At 42.8% G+C, this 12,763-nt stretch overlaps 1 protein-coding gene across 1 annotated transcript; it reads right to left on the bottom strand.

The window, feature by feature from the left end:
• Nucleotides 1-3: 3 nt before the first annotated feature.
• On the bottom strand, nt 4-12,763 carry iars2 (isoleucyl-tRNA synthetase 2, mitochondrial). Its single transcript, XM_042437041.1, has 23 exons — nt 12,307-12,763; nt 11,824-11,946; nt 11,461-11,614; nt 11,230-11,378; nt 10,946-10,995; nt 10,698-10,807; nt 10,508-10,595; nt 9,043-9,158; nt 8,755-8,924; nt 8,531-8,621; nt 8,235-8,386; nt 7,890-8,050; nt 7,634-7,736; nt 6,243-6,336; nt 3,702-3,810; nt 3,102-3,204; nt 2,564-2,686; nt 2,319-2,450; nt 2,122-2,228; nt 1,552-1,697; nt 1,263-1,453; nt 1,003-1,147; nt 4-754 (listed from the first exon to the last, which is right to left on the bottom strand). Exons 1-23 carry the CDS (start codon nt 12,610-12,612, stop codon nt 609-611), a joined length of 3,069 nt encoding a protein of 1,022 aa, XP_042292975.1. The 5' UTR covers nt 12,613-12,763; the 3' UTR covers nt 4-608.

The raw sequence follows: 12,763 nt of genomic DNA on the forward strand, positions 1-12,763 counted from the left end.
ACATTCTCAGATAAAACTCTTTATCATTCAAACAGTTTTTTCCATATACCTTAAATTTTAAAGTTTACAAGGAGCAAGATTTATTAAACAAAGGTAAGCAGCTCACCAACATCTTATCTCACCAATTTATGCAAGATCAATTCTGTTGTCACATAGTGACACTTGTAGTCAATTCCTCCACATACTGTACATGTAGTCATTACTTAAAAAAAAACGCAGATAGGCCCTCTGAGTGGCATCCCTTCTACACTGAAAATAAAGTCAATACCTTCCATTCCCATCTATAAATACAGTTAACCATCTTGCTCACACTGTATCAGGACATTTTGGTTTTAGAGTTCACACCTGCTGTTGTGGGAAAGTTTGTAAGTGCATAAAGAATCAGAACCAGTGCGCTTGGTTATCTGCTGTTAGGACATTCTCTCACAATGCCGGCGCTGTGCCGACCTCCGAGCTGATTTGGAGTCAAGTTTTTACATCTCTCAGCTGATGGGGACACTTGTCGTTGGATGTGTAAAAGCTGGTGTCGAGGGCACCTTCACTCGAAGCGGGGAAACAGAAACAGCTGAAGTGATGTCTGATGGTCGTCACGGTGACGGGGTGTTTCGTCAATGAGCCTGTGAAACGACGGTCTGGCAGCGCGGGCACATGCAGTCTGCTGACTGAGAAGTGTAGCGGCGGCATCGTGGGCACCGAGCAGCGGAAGTGGGCACCACTGCTATACTGTAGGCACTGTCCTCACGGATAACGCCACCTGACAGGACACACACACACGGGCACTTTTACAGGTCTGCAGCTGTATTTAAATGACCAAGTAAATTAGAAAATGTGTCTATTTGACAGTTCGGTTACTGATGTTTAGTTACCGTAATGGTATGTGTCCAATGTAAGAAAGGTTTCATACTACATACAACTACTGCTGCTTTCAGCTACTATTCTCCTTATCTAGGCCGATCAACATCTGCATCATTATATCATGAGCTTGGTGCTGATGCTCCTCACCCTCCAGGTTGATGAGGAAGGAGCCGTGTTTCAGCAGGGCATCGGGGGGCAGGTCGCGGGGCAGCTGGCTGCTCAGGTTGACCCGCGCTGCCATCATCAGCTCAGCCAGCTGGGAGGAGGTAGAGGTGGGCTCCTCTTGGAGAGACTGAAAGAGAGATGGAGGATTTAAGGATTGTGGAAACTGGAAAACAAATCACTATAATTAAGCGTTTTTATTCATCAATCAAGTGTTTCAGCATATGAAGTATTCCATGTCCTACCTCCATGAGTTCGAACAGCAGACCGGGTTCGATAGCGACGTTGAGGTCGTACTTAGCTGCATTTTTGCCCGGAATGGACGACAGGAAGGAGTCCCTGATGGCGCACGCCCCCTCCACCGCCTCCTCCAACCCTGGTCGCCTCCACACAGAGCTGCTCTTGATCCAGCCGCTCCTGAACAACGTCTCCTCCTCTGCAATTAGAGAGCCAGCTTATCTACATGGACAGCACAGCCATGCCCAGTGCTAAGGATTAACTTCTGAAGTCTCACAGAAACCAACAGACACATACTGTCATGTCCTGGTGCGTGTACGTAGACCTCTTCAGCTAGATGTGGCAGGATGGGAGCTATGGATCTGGTCAGTCCGTCCAGAACTTCCTCCAAAACAGTCTGACATGATCTTCTTCCCAGTGAGTCCTCTGGATCGCAGTACAACCTGATAGAAAGAGGCAGAATTAAGAAACATAAGACAATAAGACGTGGGGCAAAAAGGGCTGGTAAATGCAACAGCTTCATCTGTGTCTACACTGGAGGCGTTCAGGCGCAGTGTTGAGCGTAGATTATATATACATGACTGTAGTGACGTGTGTAAAGCGGTGGAAAATAGACTTGAGGTGTGAATGAACGCTTTGGGTCACGGTTTCGCCTGTAAGATGCGGCTGAGATGTGAGCCTGCACAGAGCCGGTGCAGACAGCAGCGTAGATTAAAATGAGAGCGTATCTGTTGTGGTTGACACATCTGACACGCTTGCTGTCTAGACACGGGGTTAAAGAGACTCCAAGTAAAGCAATAAGAAGCATACGAGTGCAGATAAACAGAGTGTGGGAACTGTGTTTTTTGTGTTGTGGCTAGCCCTTACCTGTCTTTGATGATGCTGAAGTAAAAACTGGAGAGGTCTCTGGAGATGAAGGCTTGGAGGATGCGGATGACCCTGCCAGCATCAAACTCACTGTAGGCGTCTGTCACCTGCAAACGCACACACATACACGTATTTCAGTGACTTCATTTCAGTCGACTGAAATAGCTTGGACTCAGATGAGGAAGTTATAAACACACCTTGATGCTGTACTCGCGGAGCAGGTGCAACATGTACTGGTCGATGTAGTGCATCTCTTTGGCGTCCACAGCCTGAACGCGGGGGTCGAAGCCGTGCACGTTGCCGAGCAGGAACTTCAGAGTGTTCCTCAACTGACAGAGAGAAAAAGAAGAAGGATGAAGAGGTGGTGAAGTAGTGTGAGAGCAGTGAGTACCATTCGTAAAAGAATAACCACTCAATTTAACTGAGTGCACTTCACTGGTACCTTGTTAATGCTGTCTCTAGCTGAGTTTAGCACACTGGGCCCGATCTGAACCTCAGAGAATATGTTTGACTCTGCCACCCACCAGCGCAGCACGTCCGCCCCGTAGGCTGGCATGCTGGAGTCCTGACAGACGAGAGACGCGAGGAAAGAAAGGAAAGAGGGGCGGGTGGGTTGTGTGGGAGAGACAACAAGTTGTCGGTAATAAGACTTATTGTTTAGATGAATTAACTGAGTTTTAGAGTGGTTGGTGTCCAAAATGGCAATAACTGAAAACCATGAGATCTTTAGATTGAGCACCCTCAATAGAAATATCACATTATTATAACAACTAAAGGATCAGTTCACCATAATAAAAAACAACTACAAGTAAAATGTTTTGTTATTGTGATTTGGGTGAACTAACCCTTTAAATCATGAAATGGATGCATTTTAAAATGAATACAATATTTTTCTTCAAAAAAACCCAAAACCAATTCAGATCATAGCAGACTTGGACGAGGAGCTTAAGGAACATTTCATCTTCTCTCCCTGATCTTACCTTCCCACCATTAATGACTGTATCAGGATCCACAACGTTCCCCAGAGACTTGGACATCTTCTCTCCCTTCTCACTGATAGCGAAGCCATGGACCATCAGAGACCTACACACACACACACACACACACACACACACACACAGATTCAGATTCAGATCATAGCCCAAAACAAGTTGTCCAGAGATGTTGATGATTATCACATTTATTGTTGCGCTTGAGAGAGCAGAGTCCTCCAGATACTTTCCTCCTGAAACATCCCTTAACAAAAGAAGCCAACGTTCACAAATGTTAAATATTATCTTAACACAAACAGCTGCACAAGAACTTTGCCTGAATAATTATCTTATGTTGACAAAAATATCATTTAAATCAGGACCATGTGTTTAAATTAAACATCCAAAATTGCAACTTTCTGTGCATTCTGTGCCAGATTTCAGTATTTAGTTTTGATACACTGCGCTACAGACACATTTGGGCTGCTATGCAAAAGCTTTGAGTGTGTAATCACAGTGCAATCTTTTATGTTCCAATATCAGCGGTAATTTAATTGAATTAATTTAATGTTGTTACTAAACAGAACAGCGTGTGGATGGGACACTGACTTGTAAGGTGCCTTGTTCCTGACGGCGACACTGGTGAGCAGTGAGGACTGAAACCAGCCTCCTATCTGGTCCTTCCCCTCCACATATGCATCTGCTCTGGAGTCTGACTCTGCAGGAGAAGAGGAAGAGGTCAGTTCAGTCATTTCTACACTTCAGCCACAAAAAAATACCATCAAGAAAACAGTTAGTGTATGTGAAGACTTTGTCCACAGAGGACAGAAATGTCTGGAAAAAGACAAGAGAGATCAGCCAGTGTTAGTTGGAAAACTACCCCAGTGCATCCTGTGTACAACAGCCAGTGTTGTACCCAGGATGGTTTGAGGCTTTACATAGACAGCCAGATATTTGTAACATGGCATCATAGGCGCAAACTTTCAGCCTCGCCCATCTCCACCTTGAATCAATCCACAGAGAGACAGTACAGACAGCAAAGAAGTGCAGTGTTTGGGCCAGTCCTGGAAAAAGAAACAAATTGCCACAGTGTTCTCCCATGCCAGGTGCTCTGTCTAAATCCTGCATGCCATGGAAAGAGAGAAAAGGGAGAGGTTGAGATTCATGCTGTCACAAGGAGTTTCTCGTAATCTCCTACTTCCACGTTTGGTATTCATAAATACTCCTCATAGCACATTCAAATGCTTACTGAAAAGGACTGGAATGTTTATTTTTAGTCATCATCAGCCACTGGAGATGTGCTGTGATTTTCAGTAGCAGAGTGACAATGAGAGATGCTCATCTGGCATGTAACCGATGTCTGAACTAGTTTTCATATTGTGGAACATTTCCAAACTCAAATTCCACCGTGTCCATGAGCATTTGAAGGTACAGTGAGGAAGTAGACGCAGACTGAGACACAATGGTTGTGAAAGACTGAGAAATAAAGACAGAGAGGGACAAGGACACTTTGGAAGACGAAGGTTGCTGTGTTGGCCAGTAGGTGGGTGGTCAAATAACCTGTGACCAGGGGTTTGCGTAGCGAAGCCGGGAGCCAGCTGAGACGTGACTCAGGCTCCTCAGAGTCTCCGTCCATCTCCTCTGGAAATGACAACACAACCAAAAACGATGGAAAACACGTCCACTTTAGCAGGTCATTGGTCTCAAATACAGTCACATTCATTAAAACCAGTGAACTCTCCGAGACACTACTGCTGAGTAATCTGATTAATCATAACTTGTTTTATAACACGACTAAGAGTCCACAGCCACGCTAGCACTGCTGTGAAAGTATAGCTTTGAGATAAATGCTAAAGTTATCAAGCTAGCATGCTGACAATGACAATGCTAACATGTTGATGTTTAGCAGGTATGATGTAGGTGTAGTTTAACATGTTTTCATGCTAACATTTGCTAATTAGCACTAACCACAAAGTACAGCTGTGGATGAAGGGAATTTCATTAGCTTTTTGCAGGTATTTGGTCATAAACCAAAGTTTTGGACAAATGAACATTCTGATCTGAGGATGGTGCTACATGAAAAGTAGAGTAGATCACCAAAGAGATTACAATTGATCCTGAGGGAGACATGAATGTCTGAAAGTTTCATGGCAATCTATCCAATAGTTGTTGAGAAAATTCCCTCAAAACCCCAAATGTAAAACCTCATGGCGCAAGAGAGAAACTAAGCGGATGACCAAAGTTCTTAGCATTCATCCTCTGGGGATCATGATTGTACAAAATTTTGTGCTAATCCATCTTGTTGATGTTGAGTTATAGTATATTCACTGGTTAAGTGGAAACTTTGACCTGCTATTGGCACTAGATGTCAGAGGATCACCAAAGTCAGTAGAATTCATCCTCTGGGGATCTGAATGTCTGCATAAAATTTCATGGAAATGTATCTACTACAGTTGAGATCTTTCAGTCTGACCAACAAACATTGCCATCCCTACAGCCATCATGGCTCAAACATTTGCACTTATGTCAAGAAAATACCACAAAACAGATGAACACAGAGGAATTTTTTAACACTTACATGAAGGGAAGTGTTTATGATGCAACTATTAATTTACCATTATTTAATTAATACTGTGTTAAAACATCACTGGATCTCCTGCCAACTTAACAGGATAAAATGACTTGTTAGGAAGAATTTTACAGTTATGAGACAGGAGTGTGGAAGTGTATCTGTTATGAAAATGCCTTCACTGATTTTATTGTCTGCAGTTCTAGTAACATTGAGTTGAAAACACCTGTGACCCTGAGTGCTGAGACTGCATGACTTGCTAATCCATGTTTGTTGTCAGCAAACTGCTGCAAACTGCTTTTGCTAATGATACACTCTGCAAAACAACTTAGTTGGAATGGTGGACTATGTAAGAGAGGTGTAAGTAGCTTTCTCTACAATAAAACTAATGAAAGGAGAATTAACTGGTGCTACTCTCACAGCAACCCTGATCCAGGATCTAACTGATGATGAGAAAAACATTAGTGTTAGGCCTCATCAGGCTTTATATCACAGCTGCTGATTCTACCAAAATTATCAAAATCCATCTGCACTTAGTATGATTTGCATAACAGGACAACTTGAAGAGATTTCAGGTGTACCTTCTAGTACAGCAGCCCACGATGCTCCACTGTCAAACCAGATGTCCAGTACGTCCTCTCCACGAATGTAGTCAGTGACCGGACCTGCTTTACTCTGATAGACACACAACATTGTAGAAAACAGTCAATGTCAGTCAAATGACATTTGAACTAATTGATTAGCTATGACTGATAATTGATTGTTTAAAGGAAAAGTTCAACATTTACACCTAGAACTTTTCTGTTTTTTATCTGTCTGCTAGGTAGACGTACAGTAGCATATTGTGGGTTTATGGAGTGTTTGCTGACAATGGCTATACTTGCAACTTACTGAGAGTGGAGACACAATCTTGTGGTAAATATATCATTAAACTAAAAAAATAGCTAAAAGGGGCCAAAAAGCTGTGAATTTGTTACTATGATCAAACCTTGTTACATTACGAAAAGTCATTTGATCATTTGATGGAAATAAATCTGCACAAATTTCAAAGTTCAACTCTGACATGCAAATCCGCACCGTTGACCTTAAGCATCTTGACAGTGTTGACCATTCAAGAGCCAAAATGGTGTAAGATATCACAGCTTATTTGCTGTGTTTCACGACCCACTTTAATTTAACACCTCTGTTAAAGTGTAAACTGCTCCACAAAATAAGAATGTTTGCAGACTATTATGAGACAGGAGTCAGAGTTGAATGAATTTATTGTCCTGTTAACACCCGAGCCAATGAGCTTGCTAACTGACAGCAAGAAAGCTGTTAGCTATCTTGTTAGCCAGGGAACTTTTTTTTACTCTTCAATAACCTCTTGATTGCAATGATGTACAATCTCAAGAACAAAATGCCAGGGGGGAGTAAATGGCACAATACTGTAAAAATAGAAAGAAACTCAGGGAGTGACTAACTAGCATGTTACCAGCTGGCTAGAGTGTTAGCAGTTAGCTCGCTAGCTAAAGTAGTTCACCAGCCCTGCAAGTATTCACTAAGTCACCCAGTTTCTAGAGTCAGATATTTTGAGAAGACATGCAGATATATTTTGCTCGTTACATTGCTTCTCTCTGTTTCATACTGTTTTAAATTGAATTGTTTTTCCACTGTTAGCCAAAGTCAGTCATTTAAACACACCACTTGTGCTCTGGTTAACTTGTGATGGACATGTGTCAATGCTGTTTTGTGGAATCTAAAAATTATCATCAGTATCGTCAACATGTATACATGAACAGTTGTACTCATGACAGGTTGAAAAAACCTCTGAAATAGTATTAATAATGATAATATTCATCAAATGAGAGGATAACACTGCCCACACTCCTTTATTTATATCATGGTCAGTATCAGCCCATGTATCAGTGAAATTGCTTCAAACTAACACCTCAGTCCTCACTTAATCTCACCTTCACAAACACATACTCACCTTCTTTAGCACCTCTGCTGGCAGCAAAGTCTCAATGGGAAGCTCCCACCAACAGTCACTGCCCTTTTCTTTGAAGAGTGTTGCTATGTGAGACACTGTGTGTCTGCAGAGGCCAGAGACAGGAAGAATGTTTAGTATATAACATATCTTTGTGTTTGTGGGTGACAGTTTCTCTGAAATATCTCTATAAATATGACAGTGTCATTGTGTATCCAAATAAGTGTACAAGCCAGTTTGTCTGCATGTATCAGCTTACTTGTTGATGAGTGCCTCTCCAGTCTCTCTGTGGTAGAAGACTGGGATAGGGACGCCCCAGCTTCGCTGTCTGGAGATGCACCAGTAGGTCCGTCTGTCCAGCATGGCCAGCAGGCTGCCCCGCGCTGACTCTGGCAAAACACGCACCTTCTGCAACGCATCCTGGATGAACAGATAAACACGTGTAATGCATCCCTTTCCTGAAACACAAACCACATCACTTCCCGGGAAAGTACAATGAGTCACTCTCTGTGCACCAGGGACAGGCTACATTTTTTTTCCCAGCAAAAAGAAGCTCAACAAAAACTAGTCAGACTGTAACGTACAGGATGTGTCTCAGCTTTACCTTCGCCTTGTCTTTGAGTGAGGCTGTGTTGATGAACCACTGTTTACTGGGCCTGATGACAACAGGCTGCTTCGTCCTCCAGTCGTACGGGTAGCTATGGACACACTGCTCCTCTTTCACCAAAGTCCCACACTCCTTCAGCATGGAAATCACTAACACAGGCAGTCAGGTGATTACACAAACACACACATGAAAGAGGAAAAACAAAAGATGCAGACAAAGATGTGAAAAAAAATTATCTTCTACCATGGGCTAAGAGACTGTGTTTTTCCATCTTTCACATATTTATGCATTACCTTTTTTAGTTCCTTCCCTCATCACAGACAAATTCTGTAGCTCAGGGCCAGCCAGCTCAGTGAACTTGCCATCCTCGTCCACCATACACTCCTTAGGTGAAAGGAGAGAGAGAGAAGGTGACCTCATCAATTAGTTTGGAGTACATTGTGAATGATTAAAAAAAAACAAAAAAAACACACACATTATCTTGAATAGTACAAACAAACATCAAAACAGAACATACCACAGACAAATTAAACTGTGAAGCCACACTATAATCCTCCATGCCATGAGCTGGTGCTGTGTGGACCAATCCTGTTCCTTTCGCCATAGTCACGTGATTGGCCGGCAATAGCGGCACTTCTTTGTTGGGTATCGTGGGATGTTTGCAGATCCCACCTTCAAGTTGCGAGCCTTGGAGAAGAAAGATGGGCGACATTAGTATGGTTATGATTATAAATGACAAGAGACCACATAAAGACTCCATGTATATATATATATATGTGTGTGTGTGTGTGTGTGTGTGTGTTACCTGTAAATGTGCCTACACTCTCCAGCTCTGTGCCCAGCAGTGCTGCCATGCTGGCTGTGCGCTCAGTGGCCACTAAGAGCAGCTGAGAGTTGTCTGTCCTCTTCACCACTGAATACCTGCAAACAGAAAACAAGACACTTGCTGAAGCCTTCAAAGAGTAACACTACATACAGAACCACACCACTACTCACTGTGTCCTTAGTCACATCCTTTTTATATTTTATCATCAGTCTAATAAGAATATGAACATTTTACAGTGTAAGCCTCAAACCAGATCTTTTTAAACAAGGTACCACAACTAGTATTTTAACTTCAATAAATGATTACAATATTAATCTAATGACTAAAGTTTAAGTAGCATAAGCAAAGTAGTCCAACATCAAGAGGACTGTAAGCTTCTTGCCAGGTGTAACTAATAACATTAATAATGGCTCCGTTCCAAAAGTGCCTCAGAAAGCCATTCCAGTGGATGGATTGTACTTATTATTAATGTTATTGATTACATCTGTGTTATTCCTACGAAGAATGGAAAATTGTTTATTGGCTGGGCTGATTTTAGCTGATCACAGATGTATTTGTACAGAATCAGAATAGAATCACAGTCTCCATCACATAGTGAACACTGACAAATCTTTTTTTTTTAAACTCTAACATACATAGTACATAACTCTTCTTTCATAACCAAATGTAAGAGATCCTTTACAAAAATGATTGTTTATGTGGTATTTAGGTGTTAAAAAACAACCATATGTGAAAATATATGTATATTGTTATTGGAATTTTTAACTCTCAAATATCGATATCAGAATCTGCCTCCAGAATCCAGTAGAAACTCCAGACTGTTAAGGAGTCTGTTAATTGACACATTTTGACATGTAGCAGGAAAAGCTCAGGTGTGAATAATCTGATTAACGATGGCTGCTTCAGTGGTCACTGTCACACGGCTCTGGCTTACTGCAACTCATAAATAGAACAGAGCCATTGTTAATGTCATTAGTAACACCTGTGGTCTCCATGCTATGACAAGTCAAAATGCTTTAAACAGCAAAAAAACAAGAAGAGTGTTGTTCTTCCGCTGCAATTAAATATAACACTTTTATTTTAGAAATTTGGAAAAGTCACTTCACTACTTCTCTACTCCTTCTGATCCCAAAACAAATGTACTGCAGCAACAACCAAAGGGCCAAGAAGCAATGCTGCAACATCCTCTTTATGAAAGAAAACCCAGGGTTGATGGGAAATGTGGTTTAGGTTTCAAGAAAACCAAAACATATCACTTGTGTCAGGAAATGCCTCATCAGAAATTATGTGGAGTATTATTTCATAGACTGATGAAGAACAGCTGATGATGACAAGTACATTCTAGAGTAATGAAAGCTGAGCCATGGCTGAGCTTGACTGTCTGGGTCTGAGGTGTCCAAAAACAGCCAATGTATTGATGTCATTTTGAAGTGCTGGTTCTTACTGGGCGTTGGGCATGTAGCAGACAGCCTGGTTGGCAGGAATAGTCCAAGGCTGGGTGGTCCACACCAACACAGAGACACTGCTCAGATCTGCTGATGTACACAAACAAGACACAAATGTATGCACACGCAGTGTCAGAAGTGTTTGTTTTAAAAAGCTCTGAATTGCCTATATGTGTGTATTTGCATTACCTGCTTCTGAAGCTATCTTAGGTGGCAGTGTGACCAGAGGGAATGTGGCATAGATGGCTCTGCTCACATGCTCAGGGTTGTACTCCAACTCTGCCTCTGCTAGAGCCGTTCTAGAGAGGCACAGAGACAGGATCCAAGCATACATGAGGACCAAAACCAGTTGTTATATTTCAATTTAGACTAGTATATGCAATAAATATTGATGACTTCATGCAGCAATTTCTACATTAAGCATTTTAACTCAGTACCTCGATGATGGAGACCAGAACACTGGCTTATAGTCCTGGTAGATGAGCTCCTGAAGGACAACAAAGTAGAATAACTATATGAGACTGTCTGAGGAAAACAAATTATATCCAGTTGTACAGCTTCACCACTGAGAGGCAAAAGTTAGTTCAAGTAACTCTCTGTTGGTTTTATATTGTTATAGCTACTACTAATGTTACTATTTAGATTAATAGTTATTGAGCCTTTTCAGTCTGGACAAGTGCCAGGGCAGAAAATGTTAGCTGAATACTGCATCATTGCCCACCTTGCTGTGCATATCCTGGAAGACTTTCAGCTGAGCCGCCTCATAGGCTCCTTCATACGTGTAGTAGCACTGGTCCCAGTCAGCCATCACCCCCCAACGCTGGAAAGCAGCCTTCTGACGAGCTATGGCCCCCTCTGCAAACTCCCGCGCTGGATGGGATGAAAACAACACATTACAGCAGCTGCAAATCTAACAGAGCTCATATTCAACCAGCTTTCTCTCCCTCCTTACCTTTCTGTCTGATCTGCAGAGGACTGAGGCCGCTGGTTCCCAGCTCTCCCAGAGCCTTCAGCTCAATGGGCAGGCCGTGGCAGTCCCAGCCTGGGATGTAGTGGACCTGCCGCCCCCTCAGCATCTCGAAACGGTTACGGATATCTTTCAGGATCTGGATTGGACAAGATACAATGAAGTGAATGATGACTCTGACAGTGCCAGCAGAAAACACATTTTGGCTTCATCATCACCTAGCCTCATCGTTCAACAATGATAACAGCCATTATATAATGTCTGGTGGGAGCAGTCAAATAATAAGTCAATATGTTACAATATACTGCAACAGCAAGAAACATGACAAGAATATGATAGAATAAGTACCTTGTTGAGTGCATGTCCTACATGAGGGTCTCCATTGGCATACGGGGGTCCGTCATGGAGGCAGAACTCCTTCTTGGCTTTCCTTTCTCTCTGCCAGGAGTACAAATCTGCAAATCCACACTCCTACAAAACAGAGCCCACAGGTAGAGAGGGTTTATATTTTGATATGGCACAAAGCATCACGACTAAGAAGCAATCTGTAACCATGCTTAAACAGGATGTGTTGTACGAATGTAACTTAACAGTTTTCAGCCACAGTGACTTACACATTAGTTTCAGTCAGTCTCAATTTGAGGGTGTAAGGGCATAATAATTAACTCTCGACGCATGTGAGGCATGCCGAAGTGAAGACTGAACTCTAAACAAAAGTAGAATATCTTAGGTCATTGCTACAAAGCGTGTCCTGCGATCAGCAAGCAAGGAGAAGATTAACTTGACAGTTTTTTGACTGGAGTATCGTCAGCCTCTTATCTCTCGTTATACCTGCTGGATCTGGAGCTCTCGGTCCAGCAGCTTTTGTCCGGTAAGCTTCATGGGGAAGGCAGTCCGGGGCAGGAGCACTGTGTCTCGGTACTGGCCCTGAGCAAAGCCTGCCTCCGCGGGCTGAGTGTTACCTTCCCCTGAGCTGACACTGTAATAGCGGCCGGAGCTGAAGGAGACAGCCCGGTGTAGGAGGCCGTCTCCCCGGTGTGACCTCCGTCCCCATCTCGCTAGCGTCTGGCTCACTGCCGAAACCCGGCACAGCAGCATGTAGAGGCGAGGGAGCTCTATGGCCGAGCGAAACCTCATAAACTGAAAACTGCGCAGGTGTTTGTGTTACTCTATTGTGACAGTGTGCAGTTATGGTGTGGGTATATTCCGCCCTTCTTGCAGCGTTATGTTTCTACCGGAAGAAATAGAGAGGACAACTACGGAAAGCCAATGGGTTCAGTCGCATTTT

Source organism: Thunnus maccoyii, chromosome 16 (assembly GCF_910596095.1).
Source record: "Thunnus maccoyii chromosome 16, fThuMac1.1, whole genome shotgun sequence".
Taxonomy (NCBI): domain Eukaryota; kingdom Metazoa; phylum Chordata; class Actinopteri; order Scombriformes; family Scombridae; genus Thunnus; species Thunnus maccoyii.

Bases quoted from the DNA above. Each gene is read 5' to 3' on its own strand.
- iars2 (XM_042437041.1), bottom strand. From the start codon at position 12,612: ATGAGGTTTCGCTCGGCCATAGAGCTCCCTCGCCTCTACATGCTGCTG. The intron at 10,808-10,945 runs GTACTGAGTTAA...GTGCCTCTCTAG, and splicing joins TTCTGGTCTCCATCATCGAG to AACGGCTCTAGCAGAGGCAG. The intron at 3,811-6,242 runs GTACACCTGAAA...CTTCTCCTGCAG, and splicing joins GTGGGCTGCTGTACTAGAAG to AGTCAGACTCCAGAGCAGAT.